The following is a 21,033-nucleotide window of genomic DNA, read 5'->3' as shown; positions in this document are numbered from 1 at the left end:
TGGAAGGATTCCCTCCCTTCTGGATGAGGAGAGAACAACAAGACGATCAGACCAGACCAGACCCATACCGTAACAATACGGAGGGAGAGTGCAGTGGGGAATGTGAGTTGGCCTCTACAATCGATTCTCCCCCAATGCCTTACTGCGGTTGCACCAATAGACACTCGGGCCAAGAGTCAGTCTTCTCCACCGTCGGGTCTGGACACCGCCTGTATTGTGACCGAAAGTTTGGGGGGATGAAGGGAAGTTGGGAGGGGGGTGAAAGAAAGAGAAGGATCCTGAGTGGAAGTGACTTGCAGATAGGAAAAAGATAGAACAATGATAATTCGAGCATATCGAAGTAGTATGCCCCAATGCCCTGCTAGATAAGATGACAGGTGTCTGCTCTAAGAAAGGGATTATGGAAGAAGAACTGGAAGGAAGAAGAAGAATGGTGGCCATGCAGCATCATCCATCCGGTACAAGACCCTTACCGTACTTAGTAATCTGCCCCGGCAGTCCCCTCAGACCAGCCCAGATCCACGTGACTGACCGCCTGCCTGTCCTAACCGGCACTTTGCCTTCTTCGACCTTCTCCTCCCCCGTTTCTCTTTCCTTCTCGTCCTGAACCCAAACCCTGCGAAGCAAACGCGTTACTCGATTTGGTCATTCTCCCTCCCCCTCAAAAGCATCATTCCTCTTTGGGCATTTGTCTTCACGTCCCCCAGTATCTTCCTTCCTCACTCTACCTCCTCAAACCGTTTTCTTTTCGCCCCGTCTTTTCCCTTTTCTTTACACCTCATTCCACCATGGCCGACATCACCGCCGTCGGTGAAGAGAACCCTTCCCCTACTCAGGACGACCTGCAGCAGGCCGCCGGTAACGGCGCCGTTGACAACCGCGGCACCAAACGCTCTCGCATGAGCGCTGCCGACGACGACGACGATGATGATGACAAGCCGGGTCGCGAGCGCAGAAAGATTGAGATCAAGTTCATTCAGGATAAGTCGCGTCGCCACATCACCTTCTCCAAGCGGAAGGCGGGTATCATGAAGAAGGTACGTGCTTTGCGCGTCTCTTCCCCCATCAAACGCCTTCTTTTTCTTTCCCTCGTTTGCAATGCTTCACAATTCGCGAGTGTTCGTCTTTGTCGCTGCATTGGCTCGAGATCCTGCAACAATTCGTGATGGTCGCGTGAAGTCAATGTTCCCATTCTCTCCACCAGTACTGACGCAACCCGGCGGTCGCAAAATAGGCATATGAGCTCTCCGTCCTGACTGGCACTCAAGTACTGCTTCTGGTCGTGTCTGAGACCGGTCTCGTGTATACCTTCACCACCCCGAAGCTTCAACCACTGGTGACCAAGCCTGAGGGCAAGAACCTGATTCAGGTAAGTGTGGCGTTCGCCAATGTCTCATTCAATTGAGCTCGGTTGACTCATAGCTTTTCATCGCAGGCTTGTCTCAACGCTCCCGACCCGACCGCCAATGAGAACGGCGTTGATGCCCCCGAGGTGCCTGCTGAGACACCCGAAGACGTCAGCCACGCCAACGTCAACCCTCAGCAGTCGAACATCCCCCGCCCTGCAGGCATGCACCCCGGCTACATGACGAATGAGCAGCAGCAGCAGATGGCCTACTACCAGAATCTCCAGCAGCAGCAGCAGCAAGCAGGACAACAATATCCTGGCATGCCTGTAGGCAATCGGATGCCCCCCCAGCACCAGCCCACCGCATAAGCTGTGGCTTTGAGCTTCTCCTGCCGCGCGCTCTAAGGAACCTGAGGAGCCCAGGCAAGCTGTTCGCATCCTCGTCAATCTTCATCAGCCCGCGCAACTCTTGCTCCTCCACGGCCATTCTTTGATACCCAGACGATTTGTTCCCACCTATTTGGCACACTTCCGAAACGAAAACCCCCCCAAAAAAAGGTGAAAATTCCGGTTTACACTGTATGCCCGAAAGCAATCCAGAATTCAAGAGCAGGGATGATTCCAATGTCTTTTTTTCATACTCTGTATATCCCCGAACAGTTGGTGCTGCATGCAATCCAAAGTCACGCTGATCGCGGTATTGGCAAGATCGCGTCTGCTATATTTGCCTGATTCACCATAAATGCCAAACAGCCTATAAAACAGAAAAAAATGAATCGAGATACAGAAAACAAAAATCAGAAGGCCAGAATGGATGGATGATCGAATCATGAAGGATGCATTCCGAAATCTGGGAAGGTTCCCAGGCGATACATTGATTTCTTTCCTGTTTTCCATTCATCTACTAATGTCTTTCCTAGACGAACGCTGGGAAGTGGCGGTGTTTCTGGTGCTTTTCTTTTTTTTCTTCTTCTCTTCTGTGTCTGTTGAACCTTTTTTCTTCTTTGCGGGCGAAGTGGTTCTTTGTTTTGTTTGCTCTGATTGTGCAATGCGTGTATGCGCGCGCGTGTTTATGTGTTCTTATCATAAATTGTCATTTCCTCTCCAACCAGACACACACTCATATCCACCCATGCATTTGACTTAATTCTTACTCCTTCTCTCATTATTACTTCCCCTTCTCCTTTGGGGCAGGCCAATGCCATGTATGATCAATCCTTGAGATTCGTTACTATCTTAGCGTATATTAGGGTACCTTTTCTCCCTCTTCCTCTCTGTATCGTCCTAGTCGTGAATTCTGCGTATTCCGGATTGAATCCGCCTATTGATATTCTGCGTTGAATTTTGGAGGGTGGGTTTGGTTTGGTTTGCGCCAAGTGGAGGGCATGAGATCGCGTGTACTTATTTTTATTGATGATTCTTCGAGTTGAGGGCACTACGAAGGAGGTAGCTGGCCGTGATACTTCTACTAGGGATATTACTCGGGCACTGTATAAAGGTTCCAGCGGCAAGATGGTGTATTAATCTGGTGGCGGTTGCAAGTATAGTAGGTATAAAATGTATGGATTGTTGTACATTAAGTGATAGGCTTTGTGGGTCTACGGTTCGAGGCATATATGGTGATGCTCCTGTCCTGTAGAGGTCTATGAAAGGAAGGTAAGAACAAGAAACAAGAAGAATGGCTATTGTTCGAGATGGTCGTCCGGGTGAGCCTCCAGATCGGGATCAGGGTCGGGCGGGAGGCGACGCCAGCGCGTAAGGCGTTGTAGGCTTCCCCATGCCTGGCGGAGAGCTCTCCTCGGACCAGCGAGGAGGGCTCCGCCCTCGTCTCCATCGTTGCCGGGTGTGCCGGCTGATTGATAGAAGGATCCATGGCGACGGTGACTAGGAGAGACGAGGCTGTCGCTTCGTTCGTCCTGCGCGCCGTATCCTGACATTCGTGCACCGAGGCCACTGGAAATTCCCGGCCGGGAGAGATGGAGCTGGCGGTTTTCGGAGGCGGGTGCGGATGTTCGCCGTTGTTTTTGGCGGTCGTGAATGGAATAGAGGTTCTTGCGTTGGTTCGAGGTGTGCGGCTGGCCCACAGGATTGGTGCTGGAGCGGCGGGGCCCCCGGAGTACGCTGTTACGTAGGGAAGTGGCCCCGCTTCGAATTCGAGGTCGCGAGGGAAAGGAACCGGCCGAGGCGCGCTTGTGCTGACCGGACCGTAAGGCAAATGCGGCGTATTCGTAGTCCGAATCGTCGAGCTCGGCCCAGATGGAAGCAGGGTCCACATCCGTTGTCGAGTCTCGATGGGTCAATGGCGCATGCAACAGAGGTAGGCTGGGTGCCCGTTGGTGTGGGGTGCGGCGAGGGAGGTGAGCTGTCTGTAAAAGTGGCTCACGCTCTGACGCCCCTTCGCCGTCCAGTCCCAAGCCAACCGGTGATGTCGGGTGCTCTTCAACGACGGCCATCCCTGGACCCAGGCCAGTTTGCGTTGGCCCGGCCACGGTCACGGCGGCGTGACTGTCGATATCCTCCAACCGCCATGACAGGCAGAGTACTCCACTCAAGAGAACAATAGTTCCCAGCGCAATTAGTCCAGCATGGAAGCCTGCCAGCTGGGACATTTGTTGGAAATAAATCAGACCATCTATGATAGCAATAATGTTATAGACGCAGAAGACAAACGGATACAGGATGCTGGTACTGCACAGCTTCAGTCCCCGATGTAGGTAGAAGAGCTGGGACAGAGCAAGCGCTATCATGGCAAGCAAGATGACCCAGGACTGCCATCGATTGAACTGGTTGACGCGGTCTACGACTGTTCGAACCAGCAGCTCGACAGCCGATTTTGCAAGCAAGAGAGTATGCGCGGACAGAATCCCGCTGATCATGCCAAATGAAAGCCCGCGTATCAAACGGACACGCCCGGGGGACATCTGCAGGGCCCGGTATGAACCACGCGATCCTGTATGCTTGGACCGGGAAGGTGACGTCAGGAATTCGAGCAACTTGGACCCTGCGTAGATAGCCAGCACTATCACAGCCGTACCTGCCATCCAGAGAATAAAATTCCGCCGCTGTAAGAGCCCCAAAAGCTGATCAAGCGTATGCGCCGGCTCTCCGACGGCTCCAAATACCGCGATGAGCAATGCACCAATGCAGACCAGCAGTGTGCCCAATAAAGAGTATCTGGTGAACGCTTCACCGAGGATCAAAGTGGCGAAGATAGTGTTGAAGACGAGACCGGACTACGGGCGGGGTATTAGTGAGGCTCAATGAGCGTTATCTCGGGGCTGGAGACTGACTGCTTGGAGTGTCGAGAGTACGGGGAGCGGAAGGGTTGTGATTTGTATAGTACTGCCAACAATGTTCGCAACCACGAACATGAGCATACCCAGCTATAAGAGCGCGTTATCAGACAATTGCAAGGCATCGGAACGGGAACATGTGCTGCGCACCTGCCATCTCCGACGTTTATAGGGCGGTCGACGTAGATCGTACGGGTGTTTCTCGTCCTCGAGGATATGCGATTTGCGTTGGAGGGTCAGTCCGATAGCCTGGAGACTGGTCGAGATCAACCCGACAATGACTCCAACCTAGCAGCACGATGCGGGTTAGCTCAATGATCCGTCGCAAATGTCCAAGCAATCGTCGCTGATAAGCAGAGAAAAACCAACCGCGACGCTCCCCTGAGGCGACAGGTCACCGAGATTGCCCATCGCGAAGGATGTCCTCGTGCATTGGTTACTGAGCGGGGGGACGAGAGACCAGACACACTCAGACTGGATAGGGACAGCCAGACAGTCCAAACTCCATTGTCTGACGGAAGACGATGGTAATGACAGATGAGGGCTTGAGGGGATTTTCAGAACAGGAGTAAGGAGCGGAAGGGTCGTTACAAGAGGGTGGAAGAAGGAAGTCGAGGGGGGCAATTTGGGGCGGAGGGAGAATGAAGAAGAGCCGCCAAGCTGCGATCCGATCAGCAGATCCCGCCAAGTGCAACGTTTCCCTCCTGCTGCTGCTGCTGCTGCTGTTGTTGCTTGCTCTGCTGCTTCTTCCCTTCCCTGCCCCTCCTTCCCTCAACCACATTCCGATTCTCTACGACCAGGTGAGTATATTCTTTCTGCATGGTATTACCTTCTGACCCTCCCCTATTTTCTGGTGGTGCTGGTTGAACGAACAATCAATCAATCAATCAATCACTATCAGTACCCGGTCGGGAGTCACTATCAGGCTGACGTTGTCTCTCTTTCTCTCCTCCTTGTGCTCCACCAGAACACTCCTCCGCATCGGGAAGCTCGAACGGCCCTCAACATACCTAACCTAACCTAACCTATCCACGACACAACCCTCCTCCCCCTCCGATATCATAACTTATCCACCTTTCGCCCCCTCTTTCATTCTTGTCTCTCATCAGACTTGATCAACACACCGTCACCATGTCGCAAAGTCATGCTCTTTCCGATGATCAGGTGCGCAGCAGCCAGTCCCCCCCCCCTCCCCCATGCTCGTTCCCCGCCAGGGAGGGCAAGCCATTCTCGGGGGCACACCGAAACTCACCACCTCCATCTCGGAAAATAGGTTGCGGGCGAGCTCCGCAAGATGACGGCGTTCATCCGGCAGGAAGCGGTGGAGAAGGCGCGGGAGATCCAATTGAAGGCGGACGAGGAGTTCGCCATCGAGAAGTCGAAGCTGGTCCGCCAGGAGACCGCGGCCATTGACACCCAGTACGAGAAGAAGTTCAAGCAGGCCGCCATGTCCCAACAGATCACCCGCTCCACCCTGGCCAACCGCACCCGCCTGCGCGTCCTCTCCGCCCGCCAGGAGCTCCTCGACGAGCTGTTCCAGCAGGCCCGCGACCAGATCTCCGGCATCGCCGCCAAGGACGCCGAGAAGTACGAGACCGTGCTCAAGAGTCTGATCCTCGAGGGTCTGTACGCTTTGAACGAGGAGAAGGTCGCCGTGCGGTCGCGCAAGCAGGACTTCGAGACCATCAGGAAGGCCATCGAGGCCGCTGAGAAGGAGTTCCACGAGACCGTCGGCAAGGAGGTCACTGTCGAGCTGGATGACGAGGAGCACCTGCCTGAAGGATCGTGAGTTTCGCTCCCCTTTGTCTTTTCTGTTTAGTTTCCCGGGCTGTACGGTTACTGATCTCTTATTCTTGTCGCTACAGTGCGGGTGGTGTCGTGATCGTTGGCGGTCAGGGCAAGATCGAGATCAGCAACACGTTCGAGGAGCGCCTGCGTCTGCTCGAGATCGATGCTCTGCCCGCCGTTCGAGAGACGCTCTTCGGCAAGAACACAAACCGCAGGTTCTATGACTAGGTGGACGTTTCGGAGACCCTTTAGAACTATCTCGTCTTGCTATATTTGTCCCGTTGCATCACCTCTGTATCTATCTACCCGTTGCCTCTTCTTTGAAGATCGTTCCAGCTCTGTATACAGGCCCCCCTTCGTTTTCTGCTATTCGTGGCTGTCTGGAGTTCAATTCGAGCCGAATGATGATTTTACGCTTTTCAACTTGTGCTGTCTAGTTTCTATATCGTGGGTGTGTGTAGTCGCAGCGACAGTGCCTCGCCCCTTGCAAAGTACGATCGTATACTGGGATAGATATTACTTATGGAAACTGATTTGAAGTTTGGATTCCTGCAGAAAGGGGGTGGGGGTGAACACGGGAACAGAAAATAACGTTCTATGAACCTGTAATTGATAGACCTGTGAGCCCGAGGGGTTGTCTCTGCTCTGGTCAACTACAGCTGCTGCTCAATCCTCTCCCTTGAATTTGTCGAGCTACTGCACCAGACGCCTTTGCCCGATGTATACTGTTACATTACATACCCAGCAGTTCCCAACAACCACCGTATGTACTGACTGGCGCAGAATGGATCAGGGATCACAAGCAATCAGGCAAGAGGCTCGTCACGTTTGGAAGCATATTAAACTGTCGATATCTAGTGCAATGCTTGCGGAGGGCCGAGTCGTTGCGATAGCTTTGCAATTGTGGACATGCTGTAAGGATGCTGATCCATAATGCTGCACTGCGCATTGGTGCTATTATGGGATGAGTCGGGGGCACGTAGACCAGCAGCTTGTGACATTGCGCTGCACTTGCGAAGTGGGCCTGGCGAGCTAGTACCATATAACCTGCTGGCATGCTGCCAGGAGCTGCATGGAAGGTCTCCGCAGTGGCCCGAAGATGGGTAACAACCACATCGTTGATCAGGACGGCGATGATACTCGGAAAGAACATACCACAAGAGCGGCATCCTTCATCGGGGAGGGACCTCATGCCGTCGGATCGGCATCTCCGTATCAACAACAGCAGCTTTCTTTGCGGGGACGAATCGCTTGAAGACCTTCTGGTCATAATCCCGCGCTTCAATGATCCCGTAAATCGATTTCTTCGGACGCGGTCGTGTCCTAACGCTATAGACGACCCGGTAGTGTAGCATCTCAAGAGCTTCCTTCGCCAGAGTCCGCTTCAGGTGCGATGCGCCGGAGTCCTCGATGGAGGTGAAGATCTTCTTGAGACGGTCGGCAACGGCATCGACCTGCGCGTTGAAGGCTCTTTCCGCCTCGCGGTCCGCAAACTCTGCCTCAAACCGTCCTGAATCGACGGCGATGTTGAGGAGCGAGGTGATGGCGAGGAGCTCCCCGTAATCGTACTCGGGCTTATCCTTTCCTTTGTATTTCTTGACGTCGAATATGTCTCGTTTGAGGATGTCTGCGATGCGTGTCAGGCTGAGCAGCTGGTTCAGTGGCTCGCGCAGAGGCGCTGGGTCACCGAGTAAGAAAGATACGGCTAGGCGGCAGCGGATCGTAGCGATCCAGTCGGTCTCGGGCAAGATATGCTTCAGGAGGCGGCTTTGGAAATTGGCATCCTTGAATGTGTCGAGTGTGGATGTGCAAACCCGATACATCTAGAGTTGTCAGTACACTAGAATGTCTCCCTGATGGTTCGGCCTTACCAAGTCATCCACTGTGCCCTCCGAAGCGCTCTCTAGAACCGTGAGGATGGTCCTTTCGATTTCAGAGCTGATGGTGGGGACTCCGGTCAGAGTAACGTCGAGCGTCAGCCGGAATAATACATTCAGCAGATATTCTCGGGTGTCGTCTGCGAATCTATAGGTCGATCAGCCTTTATTGCAGGGAACGGGGTTCTGGAAACATACAAATCGGCCGCACCGCAGATCAGATCTAGAACAGATAACACCAAACCTTGGTGCCGTGAGATAGTTTGTAGATAGTCTGTGACTGGTTAACGTTTGTTAAGTCTCGCTTCGATGTTGGTTCTCCTTGCCCTTGGGATTTGCGTCTGGGACGATCGGCTCATGAACAGCTAGTGCATTCGAAACAGCCCCCAATCGCTCGAAAAGCTTGCGGAAATCGTCCGGTCTAATCAGCGCTTTAATGTGTTGGGCATTTGTATTCTGTAGTCACCAAATAGTCAGTTGAGACTGCGAAGAGCCTAGCATGAAAGGAAGTATATCACCCTGATAGCCCGGCAATAGGCATGTCTGACGCTGTCCTGCGGCTCCATGGGTACTGAAGGAGATTAGCAGTGCGACCAGCTTGATGCTCTAGAAGACTCACTAGAGTGGAAGATCCATGAGATCACCTCGTCAGGCAAGACTGACCTCGACAGGGCGAAATCCACGATACCGGAATGAAACGCTCGCTCTCTCGAGTGATTCGCTGTGACTGGTGAGTTCTGACCGAGCAGGGGTCCCCAAGGAGAGTTACACCTACCTGTTAAAGATGTCAAATATGATCTCGGACTGATGCGATGTTCAGGAAACGGAAGCGCAGGAGGCAATTCCTCCTTAAAATCGAAAAAATGCCATGCCTTGGTGGCATCAAAAGCATCTGTCCTTCGCAGTGCGTGAAGTAGACGGTGCATATCCATCTCATCATCGTCGTCACCCAGAGCTGAGGTTAGGATTCCTTCATGTAGCTGTCCTCTCCGACGAGTGGATTCATTATCTGCCTTCTCAAAGGACGCCCTCAGCTTGGCGATACCCGCTTCGGTCTCTTGATCGTCAACTGCAGCAGTGACAAGGGAATCAAGGGTGTTTTTGTACGATGGGGCGGGCTTTTCTAGGCGGGCCAGGACACCGGTCTTTGCCGAGGTAGTACGGCCAGAACGAGCACTCTTTCCGAGCTCTGGGGAATGCGAAGAATGGTTCGGCTTAGTGAATCTCATGAGTAGGTCTTCCGGAGACTCGAATGAGCCTATGGAATCTGTATCCTCTCCATCGGAGCCGATCACCACCTCTTTGCCGTCCCTGACAACCCGCTGCGAGGCGTTGAAGCTCGATCCTGATAGCATACTCCCCGGAGGCGGGAAATCACCATCTTGATCGTCGCCTTCAGCCCCATCTTTGATAGGCGGTGATGGCAAAGTGGGTGGTTTCAGCCCCGGTCTTCGTGGAGGCGTCGAGCCATCTCTGGAGAAGAAAGATGACGATATCTCGGTGAGGGGGGAAGAGTGCGGAGGGGCCGGACTCGGATCTTTGGGTGGAGGATCTTTGGGCGGAGGCTCCTGGCTGACGTCTTGCTTGCTTTCAAAATTTACAGCGTACGCAGGGCGCGTGAAGTAACTGCTGATGCGCCGCATGCTAGGCAGTGTGTTTTGAGGGGCACACTGAGATGACGCTGTCAAGGATGACCCGCATGCTTTGTTCAGTTTAGATCTCCGCTATCTATTCCTACGGCGGCACACGTCGGGGCGCGTTACTGCCCTTCGCGAAGTCACATGATACGACAGTGTACATTTTGCCCAACAAAGGAAATGACTAAGCTGTCCATATTTTTAGTTAGTTTCGAGTCCGACAAAACCGGATGGATTTTGCCTTGTCTCCAGCCTGGAAGCCCCGGAGAAGGCACCGCCCAGTCGTTTGCTGTTTCTCTGTTTCAGATTATTATGATGGTCTCGCCCATCTTTTGAGGTGATGCGTCAGCTTTTTCCCCATGCACCATAACCGTTATGTAGGGGTGGGCACCTAGTGGCACAATATTCAGATAAATGATTGTGGGGGATCCTTCCGATGTTCCCAATTTCCCAGGGCAGAATATCATTACGGCCATTATTGCATTATTGTATGGATTGATCATACAGGTACTAAAGATACGGTTTCTCTCGAAATATTGACATCCACAGGTGAAATAAAAATTCGCTCTAGCCTTAAATCGTCTTTGTTTGCTCTTTCCGACCCCAACACCAGCTTTTCCTGGTCAGCATGCCCCTCCAAGGGGGCCAAAGAAACCTGCGAAGAAGAGATAATGGCTGTCTGTTCACATTGTGAGGGCGACGAGTCTCTCGCCTTTAGGACATTATCCATCCACACCTTTTTGATCCGGTGGAACAACGGGGACACTTCATATTCCTAGCTTGGAATCCTTCCTGTCTGATCGCTCTCGGATGTGGCCCAGGGGTTGGGAGCGGTGCAGATCTAAGGGTTAGTACGCCGTGCCGACAACACTGTGCCTGGTAGTTATAACTTTCGTCTCCACACGGGTTCGTGGCCGATCTATCCTGTCGGTGTCATATTCATTCCTTCCCGCCAGGCTCGGCCAGGTTAGTGTCAGTGTTGCTTTCGTCCACTTCAGTCGTGGTGAAGTTTCTCTCGGTTGTCAGATGGGAAAAATCTCACGACCAAAGCTAGGTCTGACACTGCCATGATATGAATCAAATCTTAGGTGCCTGAGCCAGAGTCTGTGACCGAATGACCATGAGTAACTAAGATGTGATGAATGGCAAAGTCTCATGCATCATATTTCGAGGAAAGGATGTACTCCCCATAGCGTGGGCGCGAGCGCAAATAGTACTTTAGCAGATGGGGCTATGGTGATGGAACCGTTGCCCAGCCTCTCTGCCCGGAACGAATCGCAGTGCCAGGAAAGCATAGACAAGACTGGAGCTGATTGTGAGAGGTGAAGCTATTTTAAATCTCGTCCAGAGAACCTGAACCAGTGCAGAAGATCAAGTCCGTTCATTTTGCGCGTCAACTGTCCTGGCTTGAAACTGATCACTGAAACACTCCGACCGGGTACAACGCTGGATGATGATCGACTCCTCACTAATCCCCACGAAGGAACACAATGCCAATGCAAGTTCGCGGGACTACTAGATTGTCTACGCGCAATAGGGATGGGACCATACCAAACTGTATCTGGCAGCGGTTACTCTCCATTGGTCTTGACCAGCAGCCAAGATGCAGAGAAGAGAGCAACAAAAAAAGGGGGTGGACGAGGGCATAAATGTATGATCCCAAGGTGCAAGCGGATAGCCATTGTATCCGATAGCCGAACGGATATAAGTTTGGGGGGTCTTAGGCAATGCGCATTGCGCACTCGGCACTAACGACTAATGAATGCAACAATACAATTGAATAGATTCCACCGGTGAGCTGACTCTTTTGAGTGTCGGGCTAGTCCTACGGAAATAGGATGTGGTACATCTCCGCGCTCCGTTGGGTGGAGCGTATCCATGGCTGGCATCAGCATGTGCCGTCCCGGACGGCCTTAGTCTGTTTCAGGCCCGGTTCGACTAAGACGGCCAGTCCCTGGGTCCCTTCCAGAAAGCCCAGAAAGCTCGGTAATCCGGTATTGATAAAGTAATCGATACATCCACTCGCCCTACCTTGATGGAAGCAACCAGATCAGCAAGCATAACTTCCAGAAATACTTAAGCAATATCGTCCGGGAGACTCGTTGACTCTCACATTCCCGGGCGATTCGTCTGTTCTGATGGTATGCATGGCAGCATGGCTGCTGTCGTGCATGGACCCAGGGGGGAGGGGGCCGATAAAGGCCATTTCAGCGCCATTGGCCCGATAGTGGTGGATGATGCATTGGAAAAGGTGTGAGATCTCGAGGCAGTGAGACTGGGCTTAGAGGCACGATGCAATGTTGATTGACATCTTGACCATCTACGCAGGGACTGATAATCACAAATCCTGCGCATGCCAGCGTGGCTTGTCCACGGTCTAAGGCGAGGCTGGGTTGTGGTTGTTGCTGGTCGAACTTCCCTCCCTATAGTATGTTGAGCCATGTTAAGCAGGATATGCATTATGAGCCGATGGAATCTGAGGATCAGCGACCTCCCATCGTGTGCGAGCCTAAAGAGTCGCTTGGGCTATATCTGCCAATAAAAGCTGATCAAAAGTGGTAGCGATCAAGCGAAGGGGGTAGTAAGTAGATCATCGAAGTGCCAGACTCGTATCAAATCAGTATCTGTTGGATCTGTCTGTCGCCAGTTTGTGGCAGGGAGCAAGCAAGATCCATGTTCTCCGAAATCACCAAGCTTAGTTACCAAGCACTTTGAACCTGGCTGACTTGTTAGCTAACTACCTCCTTTCTAATGTAAGCAGTATCAACTGGGTTGATCCAGTGACTTTTTTAGAAAACTCTGGCATTCCCCGAATGCAATAAATACCGTGTATTGGGGTTGACGGAAGTTGACAGCTTGGTACTGCGTCCGCGTTCCGCCCTAGTAATTTAATACGGTACCTCTCTCGTTTCCCGACTCGCCGCCGCCGCCGTCGCCCCCTCCCTCCCCCAATGGTCCGTCGGCTGGGGGTTCCATGAGAAAGAGACCGAACGAACACTGTCTGTCCTTAAGCCTCCTTGACTCTTTCTTCCGCAGAGGCCGGTTCTTCCAGTCTACTTGTGGTTTTTATTGATTCTTTAGTCTTTTTTTCCCCTGCATTGTTTTATTCATTCGTTCATGGCACACGGATGGCTCATCGTGGGTGATCTTGACTTCCCTCCTCTCCCCCCCTCCGCTCGTTTCGCCGTCCTGACTGCTATTACCCTGTGTTTGTGAATCTCCTTGGTGTTATTGACACTCCTTACCTTTTCGCATCGCCGTGACGTACACTTGAGCACACCCCTCCCTCGTCCCATTCGGTCCTGTCGCTATTATCCGCAATTTATTGATTCGAATCGAGCCTATTCTGACTCCTTACGCTTACGATCTGACTCCGACTCCGTTACGGTATAAACAAATCAACTCGCGAGCGGGCTGCGCGGCCGGGGTCCAGCTCGTTGATGCGGATGCCCTCCCTCCATCCTTCCGAACAACACGGTGCCTATTTTATGCCCACAATAGGGTCCCAAGTAGCCTAAATGGCTTCTGTCGATTTAGGCGCAGATAGCATTGAGTCCGACAACGAGGCTCGCGAGGCAAGCAGTAATGTCTCCAAACCAACAAAGCGCCAACGATGGGCAACCCAACGAGTTGCCGGCTCAGGCGGAGCGCGAAAACGAGTCTCAATAATAGATCGACTGCACAAGCGCCCAGATGTCAAGGAAGAAAAGCTACAACCAGCTGTGGACGACCCGCCTCCCCCACTGCCCCAGAGTCCTGCGGGCCCGACACCACCGAGTAATAGAACGGTCTACTTCAACATTCCGATTCCCGAGAGCGAGAGAGATGAAGATGGACGCCCGAAGATGGAATACCCCAGGAACAAGATTCGCACGGCCAAATATACACCCTTGTCATTCGTACCGAAAAACCTTTGGTTCCAGTTCCAGAACATTGCCAATATCTACTTCCTGTTTATCATCATCCTTGGTGTATGTTCTTTACCTCCCTTCCCCTTAGGTCTTTCGATACGTTAAGCTCACGCCCGTTCATAGTTCTTCTCCATCTTCGGTGTCGCTTCGCCTGCGGTGAATACTGTTCCGTTGATCGTCATTGTCGTGCTCACCTCGCTCAAAGATGCCATTGAAGATTTCCGCCGTACCATTTTGGACAATGAGCTCAACAACACGCCTGTATATCGCCTAATAGACTGGACCAATGTGAACTCGACCGAAGATCAGATCTCCTTGTGGCGCCGATTCAAGAAGGCTTGCACTAGAGCTACTGTCTCCACATATAGGGCAATGAAGGCTTTGATTCAGCAGAAGAATGCCCCCCAACCAGCTAGCGATAACCGACGCGCAACTTTCATGTCCACAATATCTCCGCGTGCCTCTTTCGCCTCGCAACGTGAAGAGGAGGCCATTCAAATGACACCGGTTCAGAACTTTACACCCGAGGCCCGACCCGACTGGCCCCTCCCGGCTGCCGATGTTGATTACCGATCGATGCCGGACAAAGCTTCAGGATATCAGACTGCGGGACAAGATGCATCTGCGACTCCACCAAAGAAAGGCGGAAGCATAGTCGATATGTCGAAGCAGACCCTGGGAAAAGCAAGATTCAAACGTGATTACTGGAAAAACATTCAAGTAGGCGACTATGTTCGATTATATAACGGAGATCAGGTTCCCGCCGATATTATCTTGCTTTCGACGTCTGACCCCGACGGTGCTTGCTACGTGGAAACGAAAAGTTTAGACGGAGAAACGAATCTCAAAGTCCGACACGCTTTACACTGTGGCCGCCAAGTCAGACATGCCCGAGATTGCGAGAAGGCTGAATTCGTGATCGATAGCGAGGCCCCACATCCTAATCTCTATGCTTATAATGGTGCTTTGCGCTGGGATCAGCGCGATTCGGATTACCCCGACGCGCCTCGACGAGAGATGGTGGAACCTGTGACGATCAACAATTTACTTCTTCGTGGTTGCTCTCTTCGCAATACTGAGTGGGCCCTTGGCGTGGTTCTCTTCACCGGTGAGGAGACAAAGGTCATGTTGAACTCGGGTGTGACCCCTTCCAAACGACCGAGACTGGCCAAAGATCTCAATTGGAATGTCATCTATAACTTTGTCATCTTGTTTGTCATGTGCCTTATTTGCGGTATTGCCAACGGAGCCGCGTGGGGTTCGTCTCACAGGTCCTTAGATTATTTCGACTTCGGGTCATATGGAAGCACCCCGGCCGTTACTGGTTTTATTACATTTTGGGTCGCCTTAATCCTATTTCAGAACCTGGTTCCGATTTCGCTTTATATCTCACTGGAAATTGTTCGCACTATCCAGGCAGTTTTCATTCATAGCGACGTCTTCATGTACTATGAGAAACTGGGGATCTCGTGTATTCCAAAATCCTGGAACATTTCAGACGATGTTGGACAGATCGAGTACATCTTCTCCGATAAGACAGGCACTCTGACCCAGAACGTCATGGATTTCAAGAAATGTACAATCAATGGCGTGTCCTATGGTGAAGCTTTCACAGAAGCTCAAATTGGAATCGTCCGGCGAGAAGGAGGCGATGCCGATGCAATGGCTGCCAATGCCAGGAAAAAGCTGGCCGCGGACACAGTGAAGATGATTGGCATGCTTCGCAACATGTATGACAATCCATACTTACGTGACGAAAGCTTAACTTTCATCTCGCCAGACTTCGTTGCAGACCTGGACGGTCACTCTGGTGAAGCCCAGAGGAGAGCAACGGAACACTTTATGCTCACGCTTGCTGTCTGTCATACTGTTATCACAGAGCATACCCCTGGAGATCCCCCTCAGATCGAATTTCAAGCACAGTCTCCCGATGAGGCTGCCCTGGTAGGCACGGCGAGAGACTGCGGCTTTACCGTCCTCGGGAGGTCAAACGATGACCTGATCGTGAATATCTTGGGCGAGGAAAGGACATATACCGTTCTAAATACTTTGGAATTCAATTCCACGAGAAAACGCATGAGTGCAATCATCCGAATGCCCGATGGCAGCATACGGCTCTTCTGCAAAGGTGCGGATAGTATTATCTACTCGCGCTTAGCACCAGGCAAGCAACAGGAGCTGCGCAAGCAAACTGCTCAGCACCTTGAAATGTTTGCTAGCGAAGGTCTGCGGACCCTGTGTGTGGCGGATCGTGAGCTCAGCGAAGAGGAATATCTGGCTTGGAGCAAGGAACATGATCTCGCCGCTGCTGCGCTCACTGATCGCGAAGAAAAGCTAGAGGAAGTCGCCAGTAATATCGAACAGGACCTTATGCTTATAGGCGGCACAGCAATCGAAGACAGACTTCAAGATGGTGTCCCAGACACTATTTCTCTGCTTGCGGAAGCCGGTATCAAACTGTGGGTCCTGACCGGTGATAAAGTCGAGACAGCCATCAACATCGGCTTCTCATGCAACCTCCTCGATAATGATATGGAACTTATTGTCTTCAACATTCCCAGTGATCAGCCGCAGCGGGCATCACAAGAGCTAGACAAACAGCTGGAACGATTTGGAATGACCGGCTCCGATGAAGAGTTGATCGCTGCACGGGGTGACCACAGGCCACCCGCCGCCACGCATGCCGTTGTCATCGATGGCGAGACTCTCAAACTGATGCTCGATGAAGAACGGAAACAACGCTTCCTTTTGTTGTGCAAACAATGCAAATCCGTCTTATGCTGTCGGGTGAGCCCTGCTCAGAAAGCAGCAGTCGTACGTATGGTCAAAAATGGTTTAGACATCATGGCCCTTTCCATCGGAGATGGTGCCAATGATGTAGCCATGATTCAGGAGGCAGATGTTGGTGTCGGAATCATTGGTGAAGAAGGCAGACAAGCAGCCATGTCGTCGGACTACGCCATCGGGCAATTTCGATTTCTGCAGCGTCTTGTCCTTGTTCACGGAAGGTATTCATATCGTCGCATGGCGGAGACAATCGCAAACTTCTTTTATAAGGTAAGTCGCCATGCCGATCCAATGGTTACGTGCGCTGATGATTCCCTCTTCCTAGAACTTGGTCTGGACACTCGCGCTCTTCTGGTACTCCATCTATAATGATTACGATGGCTCGTATCTTTTTGACTATACCTACATTGTGCTTGTCAACGTCGCCTTTACCTCGCTTCCTGTGATCCTGATGGGCATCTTCGACCAGGATGTTGATGACAAGGTATCATTAGCTGTGCCCCAACTTTATATGAGAGGTATCGAGCGAAAAGAGTGGTCACAGCTCAAATTTTGGTATGGTTACCTGTGATATTTGCAATTACCATTGGTACTAACCGATTCCAGGTTATATATGGCTGATGGTCTGTACCAGTCCATCATTTGCTTTTTCATGCCATACCTCCTATACAGTCCTGCAACATTTGTGCATCACAATGGCCTGAATATTAACGATCGAACACGCATGGGTATCCTGGTTGGCACCAGCGCCGTTTTCGCAAGCAATGGCTACATTTTGATGAATTCCTACCGGTGGGATTGGCTTACAGTCATGATCAACGGCATCAGCTCCCTTCTTATCTTCCTCTGGACTGGTATTTACTCTTCACTCGAAGCGTCAACCACTTTCCTTCACGCCGGTCTCGAAGTTTACAGTGCACTGTCGTTCTGGGTTGTCCTATTGCTTACTGTCATGATATGCCTGCTGCCTCGGTTCGCTGTAAAATCTTTTCAGAAGGTCTTCTTTCCGCTTGATGTCGACATCATACGCGAGCAGGTCTCTCAAGGAAAGTTCAAGTTTTTGGATCAGTATGAAGCCTATGTCCCGCCTCGAGCAGCTGAAAAGGCGGCAGCAGCTACAATGTCCAGCGACGAGTCATCGTCATCTTCGGAGATTGTGAAACCGATACAGCCCACTTTGAAGCACGATCCTTTCTCGGATGAGCAGCAGATATTCTCACCGTCCTATCCTCCGACAATTCGCACCCACAAGTCACACAGCAAGAATGGCAGCAGCGGAACAACCTATGCTTCTAGCCTTGACACTACCCGATTACCCCACCCTCAACCAGTGGATTATATTCATTATTCATCAGAGCGAACACGACATTCGTTTGACCGAGTTCCGCCCACATTTGAAGTGAGCCAGGACTTCGAACAGTCCGGACATTTGACGCGGGAGCTCTCATATCCCAAGGTTCAAGAACCCGACAGCCCTCTCAAAAGCCCTCATGATCCACCATTGCATGCGATTTGATACCATACAGCCTATACCGTACATATATCGATTTTTTGCACCTTCCTTTCTACCTAACAACAGCACGCCAGGAGTGAATTCCCTGCAACGACCCTTTGTCCGCTTTCCTGTCCATATCTTCACCCTGTTCTCTTGTTTTTTTGTCTGACGAGTAGATTACCCATATTCCACGATAGAAGGCGTTTGGCACCACGGTTGAACGTTTCGGCGCAATTGGCTCTCTTTACCTCCTGTTCATCACTGCATCACTTCAGCAGTGCTTCGATTCTCCAAGCTCTTTTCTTACACCTGACCTAGGTGTCATGGCGCTTCGACCAGCTTTCCACTTCTCAGTTCCTCAGCATACCCAACCCCCTACTTCATCTGTACAAAAGCGTTTCTCTGCATACGCATTCAGTCGACTGAGCACTGTTTCTCTTTTCCCTTTATCTTAATTGGAACATTTCATGCACTTGTACCATTGAATGGTAATATGTACCCTGGAGTCGGCACGTGGAAATGATTATAATGTGAGGCTGGGCCATAGGTTCTGTTGAATTCTAGTAAGCAGCTCCATGAGAACACATTGTGCGACCTGAAAATCTATGTAATAGTAGTGTTCACGTTGAAGTCTTCATAAAAACAACTGGCGGACATGACGAGGTTCATTGTAGACTCAGGATACTATCTACATCACCTAATTAAACAAGGGGTCGACTAGATAATCCACAGTATTCACATACTGTACGTACTGGCCTGGAGGCGGCCGTCCTGTCCGCCGCCAAATCGGAAGGCGCGTCTTTGCGCGTTAAGTGGATTATGGGCAGGAATCACCGCCTTCATATCTAGCCAATCATATCGCCCAGAAGGGACTGCACTGATTAACTCTACAATTGTACCTATCGAGGGAATCACTTCCACCTCCGTCAAGTTAATCCGGACAATTTCTGATCAGGTCGGGCGTTGTTCGGAACGCAGCAGGAGGGGAAGCCTTGCGTCAAATCGGGAGAGTCAAATTGCCTCTTTTATTTGTCACTCAACCTGATGTGCTTATGACACCTGAATCTCTTCCACCACGCAGCCCTCCGCAACTACCAGCTGCCCTTACCTTGCCACACAGAAGCCATGCTCATACACAAGATTGTTGCGGACTGATTTTCACTTTCTCTTAATATCTGAAGAGGGTCTTCTCAAATACATCGCCTCCGGGTTCTCCCCGGATCATAGTCGCCATGGAGGTCATGGATGTCGTCGGGTCCGTACTCACTTCCTGCCATCTACGCCTAACTTTTTCATGGACTAGTCACTGACTGAGCTTGTTTGTTTGTCTACAGAGAGCTACAGTCTCTTCCTGATGCTATTCATATCCTGTGTCCTAGACAACATGACGACGACCACGCACGATACGACGATCTTAGCCAGGTCGACGAGTCGGGGAAATCGGTTCAAGAAATAGTCACGGAGGCCAACACCCGCAAGGAGAAGTTCCTGTCGTGCATGCGAATTCTGGCATACAATCAGGAAGGCGTCGAAGAGCTACAGTCTTGGATATGGCGGAAGCTCGACGACTCGCTTGAGAAATGTGATTTTTGCATCAAGCAATATTACACGGGTAAGATCTGGTTGATGGAGCAGCTTAAAGAGAACTACGATGATGAGGATATCGAGAAATTTTCCCGCATGCTGGACGAATGGGACATCAAGCGAATCACAAGGAACTTAGCCGCGGCAACAGCCCAGCTTAAACAGGTTCCCCCTCAAGAAATCGGACTCCATGTCCTGGACCGGGCATCTTTGCTCTCGATCTTCGAGACCCTGAGTTGTGATGCCATGCTGCGCAGTGATAGTCTTCTGCAGGAATACTTTGACGAGCCATTCCGGTTGATCCAAACAAAACGCAGTTTGAAAGTCTCCGATTACATTCCCGCTGTCACTCGTTTCCTGTTTGAATCAAATCAGAGTCGCAGCTTCTGGGCTATTCATTCCTGGATGCGCTATTCTCGCCCTCCGACTACCGAAGAATTCGACTGGGCGATCAAGGAAGGTCTTCTTGATGCACTAAGAACTGCGTCTCAGCAGCCGGCTCAGGTAGCTGTCATTCAACGGCTGTGGCGTGGCATGCAACTCGTAGTGAAAAGGCTGGATAAGGACCAAATCACCCACCATCTTCGCGCTCTCGAAATTGATCCCTGTCGTCTGTCTGTGGACCACCTCGGTATTCCTTCACCGGGCTTACGCTTTCTACTCAACACGATACAGATCTTTCTAGAGAAAGCGCCGATCGATTTCTGGGATGCCATGCAGACAATCTCACCTCAAGCTCTCATTGAACTTGTGTTCTACAACCCTCAGCTGGACGCATTCCTGATGCAGGCCACGGAGGGTGAGCCGTTCGAGAAGTCGGCTATGAAAGATATGTTATCATGGATTAGTCCGTTCATGTCGTCACTCAAGGGCGCACATCAGCCCTCAGCTTGCAGATCCCTTGTCTATCAACTTCTCGATCGATTGCAAGACTCACGGTTCCCCAACCTGGCCAGGTACCATTGCTTCCATACCGGTCTGGTTATCCTACTCCATACCCTTCGCAGTTTCACCGACCACGAATCCTCCAGAGGCTCCGTGGCTCGCATCGTACTATCCGAAACGCTAGGTGTTGTAAGCGCAAACATTGAAAGGATACTGCGCCCCCCACAGTTTGCAGTTGAACAGTCGCTCCAGCGGGAAATCACATCCTTGTGTATGGATGTCATCCGTAATACACTTGCTTTGGAATGCCAGTCCCTAAAGAGTGACTACGAAGTCATCCTGCACCAGAACACCCTCCAACATGGAGTTAGTACATATTCAGCTACGATCTGGGATGCAGTCGTTAGACACTTACACGAGGATAACCT

The 21,033-nt window shown here is 51.4% G+C and overlaps 5 protein-coding genes across 5 annotated transcripts; 3 read left to right on the top strand and 2 right to left on the bottom strand.

The window, feature by feature from the left end:
- Window positions 1-788: 788 nt before the first annotated feature.
- On the top strand, window positions 789-1,717 carry BO97DRAFT_415489 (SRF-TF-domain-containing protein; the record flags this gene model as incomplete). The annotated part of the gene is made up of 3 exons (XM_025696395.1): window positions 789-1,037; window positions 1,235-1,369; window positions 1,436-1,717. The coding sequence occupies 3 exons, from the start codon at window positions 789-791 to the stop codon at window positions 1,715-1,717; spliced, it is 666 nt and encodes a 221-aa protein (XP_025550138.1).
- A 1,146-nt stretch (window positions 1,718-2,863) lies between these two features.
- Window positions 2,864-5,252, bottom strand: BO97DRAFT_392947 (DUF803 domain protein). Its single transcript, XM_025693897.1, has 4 exons — window positions 5,011-5,252; window positions 4,792-4,929; window positions 4,639-4,731; window positions 2,864-4,581 (listed from the first exon to the last, which is right to left on the bottom strand). Exons 1-4 carry the CDS (start codon window positions 5,050-5,052, stop codon window positions 3,031-3,033), a joined length of 1,824 nt encoding a protein of 607 aa, XP_025550137.1. The 5' UTR covers window positions 5,053-5,252; the 3' UTR covers window positions 2,864-3,030.
- A 159-nt stretch (window positions 5,253-5,411) lies between these two features.
- Window positions 5,412-6,940, top strand: BO97DRAFT_371350 (H(+)-transporting V1 sector ATPase subunit E). Its single transcript, XM_025692813.1, has 3 exons — window positions 5,412-5,805; window positions 5,915-6,426; window positions 6,507-6,940. Exons 1-3 carry the CDS (start codon window positions 5,773-5,775, stop codon window positions 6,655-6,657), a joined length of 696 nt encoding a protein of 231 aa, XP_025550136.1. The 5' UTR covers window positions 5,412-5,772; the 3' UTR covers window positions 6,658-6,940.
- Window positions 6,941-7,568: 628 nt separating this feature from the next.
- Window positions 7,569-10,024, bottom strand: BO97DRAFT_109430 (uncharacterized protein). The gene is made up of 7 exons (XM_025689893.1): window positions 9,082-10,024; window positions 8,926-9,027; window positions 8,825-8,877; window positions 8,633-8,762; window positions 8,505-8,580; window positions 8,301-8,454; window positions 7,569-8,252 (listed from the first exon to the last, which is right to left on the bottom strand). The coding sequence occupies exons 1-7, from the start codon at window positions 9,947-9,949 to the stop codon at window positions 7,602-7,604; spliced, it is 2,034 nt and encodes a 677-aa protein (XP_025550135.1). The 5' UTR covers window positions 9,950-10,024; the 3' UTR covers window positions 7,569-7,601.
- Window positions 10,025-13,461: 3,437 nt separating this feature from the next.
- On the top strand, window positions 13,462-18,157 carry BO97DRAFT_425936 (phospholipid-translocating P-type ATPase domain-containing protein; the record flags this gene model as incomplete). The annotated part of the gene is made up of 4 exons (XM_025697103.1): window positions 13,462-13,914; window positions 13,978-16,911; window positions 16,967-17,196; window positions 17,248-18,157. The coding sequence occupies 4 exons, from the start codon at window positions 13,462-13,464 to the stop codon at window positions 18,155-18,157; spliced, it is 4,527 nt and encodes a 1,508-aa protein (XP_025550134.1).
- Window positions 18,158-21,033: the final 2,876 nt, after the last annotated feature.

Source organism: Aspergillus homomorphus (genome assembly GCF_003184865.1).
Source record: "Aspergillus homomorphus CBS 101889 unplaced genomic scaffold BO97scaffold_25, whole genome shotgun sequence".
Classification (NCBI taxonomy): Eukaryota; Fungi; Ascomycota; class Eurotiomycetes; order Eurotiales; family Aspergillaceae; genus Aspergillus; species Aspergillus homomorphus.
The sequence above is the reverse complement of the archived record's forward strand: the minus strand, read 5'-3'. Positions and strand labels throughout refer to the sequence as shown.